This window comes from Homarus americanus, unplaced genomic scaffold (assembly GCF_018991925.1).
Source record: "Homarus americanus isolate GMGI-L3 unplaced genomic scaffold, GMGI_Hamer_2.0 scaffold16712, whole genome shotgun sequence".
In the NCBI taxonomy this organism is placed as follows: domain Eukaryota; kingdom Metazoa; phylum Arthropoda; class Malacostraca; order Decapoda; family Nephropidae; genus Homarus; species Homarus americanus.
The window spans coordinates 4446184-4453592 of record NW_024757794.1 but is presented as its reverse complement, the minus strand read 5'-3'; the positions used below and the strand labels follow the sequence as shown (position 1 = coordinate 4453592).

Sequence of the window (7409 nt, the reverse complement as noted above, 5' to 3'; positions counted from 1 at the left end):
TTTGGGAACAATTTTCCGAGAAAATTTCAATTCCGGCTATTGGAGTGTTCCGTGTTTGAGGGATTCTTGCAAATGGAGATATTGCTACTTGGCTTCTCTGCCCTGTAGAGGTTTGGGTATGTGGCAGTGGAGCACAAAGATGGTTGCTGGTAAGTGTTATCACACTGTAAATTCAGGGCCTCTGACAAAGTCGTACAGGTCTTCAGGCCACTCTTGTCTTTCCCTTAAATGTTTCAATTCCTTATTATTATATATTTATTTAAACTACAACTATTCATGATACACTAATATAGTTTTGGGGGGTTATGTCTCATGTGGTTCCTAATGAGAACAAAGTGACTGTAGAATAATACAAAAACAAACTTTTTGGTTCCTTGTCAAGGAGAAAAAGTTTAAATTGAAATATGCAACAATGTGGTAATATTAAACATAAAATTAAAAGAGCTATGAGTTCTTCAAATGTTGATTTAATTGAAGTGTACATATTAGGTTGTAAGACACAAACATGAACTTCTTGCATCCTTATGATACAGGAATAATATAGCCAAGATCCACAATTTATCTAGAAGTTAATATTCTTCAAAATGACCATGGATCACACTTAGATATAAGAAAAGTGAAACAGTCTAAAAATATAGAAATTCCAACAGATATGAAATGGTACACAGAAAAAGTTTATGTACAGTACACACTGAAAATGGAAAAATTGCAATAATGCATAAAAGTATATATATATATATATATATATATATATATATATATATATATATATATATATATATATATATATATATATATATATATATATATATATATATATATATATATATATATATATATATATGACACACAAATGTGTGTATGGTATGTGTATGCACATGTGAAAAGAACAATGAATGCAGTGAACAAGTAGAAAATGCTCACTGAAATCAAACCTACATGTTACAAGGTAACCTGTATAGAGCTTTTTCCTTGCATATTCATTAGCTTCCAATGTACTTAGTACATGTGCATTTAAAATTATTTGCTCCATGCACACTGAGCATTGATAATACATAAAGTTACTTTAAATATTTTATAACCTTTACACAATCAACTATCAAATTGTACACTTCACACTGCCACCCTGTCATGTCTTCTGAATCCTTCATTTTGTGTTTCTTTTTCCCATAATTTTGTGTACAATTCAGTATTTTGCTTGTATGTTTTTGTCAACTGTCTCATAGTAGCTTTGCAGGCACTTCCATAGGTTTCAAATATCCCTCTAAATAATTTGAGAGCTATTACATGTTTTCAATAGTTACTGTAGCACCTTATTTTTTTACCTGAAGTGAATAATGATATACTACGTACAGTACTTACTGTTGGCTCCAGATTAGTGCACATACTGACAGTTAATTTCATATCTTTGTTTTGTTTATAAATGAATGTTGAATTTACCTTACTCAGAATTAAAATTTCTATTGGTTGTAACAAGTCATGATATTCTACAATGTTTTTTTTTATATGCTTACACACATTTGCACTTTTATATACACACCCATACACAGACTTTCAATTCATATTTAAAAACTTCTCCAGTGTTTAAAGGAGGTGGTTTGCCCTGTTGAATAGTTTGTTTATCAAGGAAAGTTTACCTTCAAAATAAGAAACCCATCCTAAGTATGGCAGGTCATTGGCAGAAGACAAAATGCCAACTGCTCTTTCTAACAGGAACCCTACAAGTTAACATTCAAATTGAGGGAAGCTGATATCTATTACAAATCAGTTTACACAGTGTATGGGACAGTCCAGCCCTTTACTAAAAGTGACTAGACAATGTTGGGTATAAGTTACAATTTTGTATTTTTTACAGTGGCATTTAGTTTGCATAGGAAAATGCAATGCTACTATAGCCTGAGACAATTTAGCACTACAAGTTTGAAACACTTAAGTCTGTACTTAACAGTAAAAAAATTAATGTGTGCAAGTGATCACCCAAATTCAACTCTTGACATTAACTGTTTTACAAAGGTTGAATTCCCTGTCTTAAGTATTGCTGTGTGGAATCCTCCTCCGAGTTACAAGTAAATGAGGTCACAATAAACATTTGTGAATAAATACAGAAGGATTTAGTAGGATGTCCACTAATTACTACCAATCACATGACTAGTAGCTTATATACAGAGTATACAGCAATGCAAGAGCTTCACCTTTATGACATTTTACACCACATCACCTTTCCCTGCTTTAAGAGCAGAGTTATGCATGCATAATCTTTGACAAACATTTCAGCTTTTAACCATTGCTCAAGGCATTTGTTAAAGAATTTTGCAGGCTGATTTGGAAATCAGATAAATGAAGCACCTACCACTTGCTTGCACAAACAAATAAAATGTATGGGGGTTGCTGCAGCAAGTATACGCAAAGGGAGAATATTTAAGTACTAATATTTTGTCTCAGTCCAAGTAGTTTAACATGAAGTTTACAAAATGATATTAACAACAGAATGAAGAAGAAAAAAGGATAAATAATGCTGTATCTTGTACAGGAAAGTGTAGACGTTAGGAAAAGGACTAAAAAAAATGGAAAATAGTTATTTCCACAGGAGAGTATGGGGTGGGTTTAAGAAAGTGTACTTGTACAGACTAAAAAATGAATTAATGTAAATAAGGTAAAACTAAAGAATTATTCAAGGGAGGGTCTTTACCCTGATAGTGTGCTAATGGGTGACAGATGCCAACCCATAACTACTGTACTTACAAACAAATTTTCATATTGAAAAGATAAATCTGGATTGTACAAAACTGGAACATTATAATTTCTTTACAAAATTACTGAATATGCAGACTACATGTTCTTAATAAAACAAGTTCCTAATTTCTTTTTTTGCACCAAGTCTTCAAATAAATCAACATAATTTTCTTTAGAAAAATACTGTACTGTACGTATGTTTAACAGTCTCTAAATCTATAATATTTATAATTTATCATTTAATTGAAGTGATTTTTTTATTTTTTATAATTAACATTACAGGTGGAATTGCATATGGTGACACATTAAAAACTTAAAATATAGCCATTGATATTGTCCATTATAATTTGAAAACACTTCAGAGAAATATCAGTCATGATACAAGTACTTTTTATAATTACCTGTACCATTTTGTGTATTATTATTATTTATTTAGCTGAGGTAAACAATTAGTTTTGAAAATTTCTCCTTGGATAGTATTTACACATGACAACACAAATAAAATGAAATTCAAGTCAATTATGATAAAGAAATAATGTATGCATATAATGTTAGATGCAAGACAGCCTTGAAGTATTTGTTTTTGCATAGAAAGTGAAATTCAGTTCACAGGAGATTATCTATGTTGCATGCTGGGAACTGGATCTTGTACCACGAGACAAACATCAACTGAGAGCTGCACCTCCATTCAACACATCCACGATAACTGGCATAGCATTCTTGTTCTTTTAATTTTTCTAAAATATTTTTTTAAAATAACCTTTCAAAATAATCCTTACATCTACAGTAAAAAAACCCATAATTGAAAAATAATAGGGGCTCTCGCCCTTACAACTTATGAGATTTAAAAAATATGAGGGACACCTGAGGGGGGGAAGCAGGACTTTTAAGGTTTTTTCCCCCATCAAAATTTAAATGTTTCTAAGTACAATAACAGATTTTGGTGCTTGGTCCAGGGTTATCAGACATAATGGCCCAAACACTCGGCAAAGTTGGAAAAACAAGGGAAAGCTTGTGCACAGGGCCGACCCCAGCTATGTGTGGTCTGTGCGGCTGCACAGGGTCCCCATCACTTAGGGAGCCCTCCTCTGAACACAATATATTTGTTTCAGAGAATTTGTATTTCAATTCTGATATATTGTGCGGCATGCGCATCTCAAAACTGCAGGCGAGTGTGTTTCTGCAATTTGGCACCAGTAAGTTTGGGATTTGGTGGTTTCTGTCTACAAAACCTGGCACGATGGGAGGGTTGTCTAAGGAATGGGAACCCCCCAATCATTATCTTGCACAGGGCCCCTCAGAAGCTAGAGCCGACCCTGCCTGCGTGGTAAACAGTCGATGTACACTCCACAACTGACCAATGTAAACTTAACGTGACCGACAAGCTTGATGCATACAGTACGTGTTTACAATGAAGCAGGAGTAGTCGGTCACATCCCATACGAGATGTGCATCATATACATACAACATTTCACAATTTTACCAAATATGAAATTTGTAATACTGTATATATTTCGTAACATTAAAACAATACGAATTATGAGTGATTTAAAATTTGGTGGGTACAAATTATAGGGGTTTTACTGTATATAATAAAAACCACAAATTGTTACCAGAGAACTTAGCTTTAAAATGATCAGAATCAATCAATGCTCTTTACTGGAATATGTTAACTGGTGTGCAGCTTGTGAAACATTTATCTCATCTAAATATGCTAGTCAGAAAAATCACAGAATAATTGAAGAGACTGCAATGCTTGTCTCAAACTCACAATGTATATAACATTAAGCAAAAACAGTGTACTTAAATATCACTGAGTTAGTATAGTACTGTATTTATAAACTAGCACAACATTAAAAATGCAATATTCAAGTAATAAGAAATTATGCATCATTAACATCATAGAAAGAATAAACCTCTTGTCACGTGAACAGCAATTTGACAGATTACAGATGATTCAACAAGTCTCAACTCACAGCCCTGACTCACATGACACTACCAACTGACTACTGTGACATCTTTGCACTATTTTTCATGATAATAGCCCTGCTATTACAACCCAGAGCTATATACACTATCACCATGGCAAATGTGACATCATAGCCCGGCACCCATGACATTATCGACCCAGCACATAGTGTAAAGTAGCTGTTTAATGCTCAATATTTTTTGTGTAGGCACAAAATAAACTCACCTGTTGTATATATTTCAGCTTAGAAGCCAATTTTAAACATTAGAAAGCCTCCCCCTCCCTTGAAATAAGGTATAGATACAAAACCTTTGAAATTTAGCATATACCAAGCAATAAGTATAATGAATATAAAAATGGTTAATATGATGATTATTTACTTAAACTAATATCACTCAAGAATCTTTTATTCCAAGATTCTTCAACACATTACTGGAAAACACTGCTTGCATAAATACTCATCAGTCGTCACTCAGGGAGTAGGCTACCAGATTGTCATAATAATGAATTGTGCACTAACAGCAAACATCACAGATGGGTGTAATGAGCTACGTCAGAAATGTCAGAGATACCATTAACTACAATAGCTGACACCTTAGCACCACCTCTTACATGGAAAATTGTGTGTACATCTTGACAATATTTATAGCACTGAAATCACCTTTCTTAGTGCATTTCATAAGTACATGAAGAAATATTGTCCAATATCTGTTGTTGCTTAAATGCATTACAGTACAGTATATTTAAAAACTTTATAAGAGTATAAACTTATATTATAGAAAATTAAGATACTACCCACCCGTATAAGTTTAAATAGGGTAATACAGTACAGTGAATAATGGAAAAATGCCATTTTGCAAAAGTTTATTTCCTCTTTGGTTATGTAGAGAGGTCTAGTTATAAAATATTCCCCATCTATGGTCTATGAAATTTCAGATTCAGGTATTATATTGACATAAAAGCCAAACCACTTCATCGTCTCAGATCATTTGTATTACCTCACAACAGAATCCTTAGTCGTCTTTTTACTCAGTGTTTTGCATTAAGCTGTCAAGGTTTTGATTTGGTTTATCATTAACTTTACTTCATACCAATAATTATTATTCGAATTCAACTGTCTAATCTTACTGACTGCAGCTGTTTAGCACGTTATTCTCACTGTATCACCTGTTTTAGCAATGGCACCACCAATAGCTTGATTCTCATCATCTGCTGTCCTTATTGCATGGTCAGGTTTCATCATCTGCACTGCATCTTCTGCCGGCCCACCACATCATCTATCCTCTCCGCTAACCTCAAGTTCATCTACTGCTGGGAGGGAAGTATCGAAATACCTCTTCCTGTGTGGGGAGCAAATATAACATTATGGATTAGTGTGTGTTCAACAAGCATTCATATTTTAAAATTATTAATCATTAACTGCTAACTGCATGATTTTCCAAAACTGTACAAATCTCTTTTACTTCATTATAAACAAATATTACTACTGTATATACTGAGTGTTGAACATTTTCACTCTGTAATGAATAGAAGAAACAAGAAGATTTCAATCATCTAAAGTTTTCACAAGGGTAATTGTGTTTTATTTATATCATATTTAACAAATAAAAAAACAGAAAAAAGGTAAGTGGCAGCCATACACTTGGTACACAACAAAGGTAAATAGGAAAAATCACGAACAATGGAATTTCTTTTCACACAAACAACAAAAATTAGTAAGTTAAAGCTGATAAGCTTTACTCTATCATGTTGCAGGAAAGTTTCTTTGCAGAAGAGGAAGAGTAAATCTTTAGCTCAGTATGTGGCCTAATAACCCAGAATATTACAAGTAACTTCTGGAACACTGCATATATTTTATATACAATGCAGAGCTGCAAGAGTTTATAGAGGGGCATTAAAAAAAGAACTTCAGTGTTAGATATTAACATAAAATAAATATGTCACCTATATTGACAATCCACTGTCAGTTTGCTCTCAGTCAACAAGTTGTCTATACTATATACAGTATATGTGCACATAAATTGCAATCATAAAATTGAAGATGCTGTCAATTTGATGTAAAGAAGGAATTATCAATATCTGATACAGTACATCGATTGCCATTATACAGCAGCAGACAGTAGTATAAATATTATTCAACAGTGGGACATCTCTTATTCACACAGTCTTAGTTCATGCTTATCTCACACTCACCTCCCTAACAGTGTGTCTGGTCCATGCTCACTCACTCCTGACAGTCTGGTTGTACTCACTCACCTCTCACTATTAATGCTACACTGAGGGTAGTTCAATATATTACATTGGTGCAGTGTAATATTTTCACTGCTGACTGTATATCATGGTACAAAACCTATCTAATGTACTAATAATATTGTATTGTACATTAAAATATTAATCATAAAAATATCCTGTTGTACCATCACCAGACAACTGACCAACTTACCAGTACTGGTGCGTCGCAACAACTGATGAAGAGGGCAAACTGGCTATTGCACACAACTGATGAAATAGGCAACCGCTAGTGGCAAACAACTGATGAAGAGGCAACTGGTTGGGGTACTGTATGTCAACTGAGTGAAGAGCAATTGGCTAAAAGTGGCAACAACTGATGAAGAGGCAACTGACAGTATGTCAACAACTGATGAAGAGGCAACTGGCTATTATATCAACAACTGATGAAGAGGCAACTGGCTATTATATCAACAAC

At 33.6% G+C, this 7409-nt stretch overlaps 1 protein-coding gene across 1 annotated transcript in view; it reads right to left on the bottom strand.

The window, feature by feature from the left end:
* Positions 1-449: 449 nt before the first annotated feature.
* LOC121857777 (calcium/calmodulin-dependent protein kinase kinase 1-like) overlaps positions 450-7409 on the bottom strand; it is a gene marked incomplete in the record, with an annotated part of 85495 nt that continues 78535 nt past the window's right edge. Inside the window, 1 exon segment of the mRNA XM_042353961.1 lies at positions 450-6031. Coding sequence (XP_042209895.1) covers positions 5976-6031 — 56 coding nt within the window.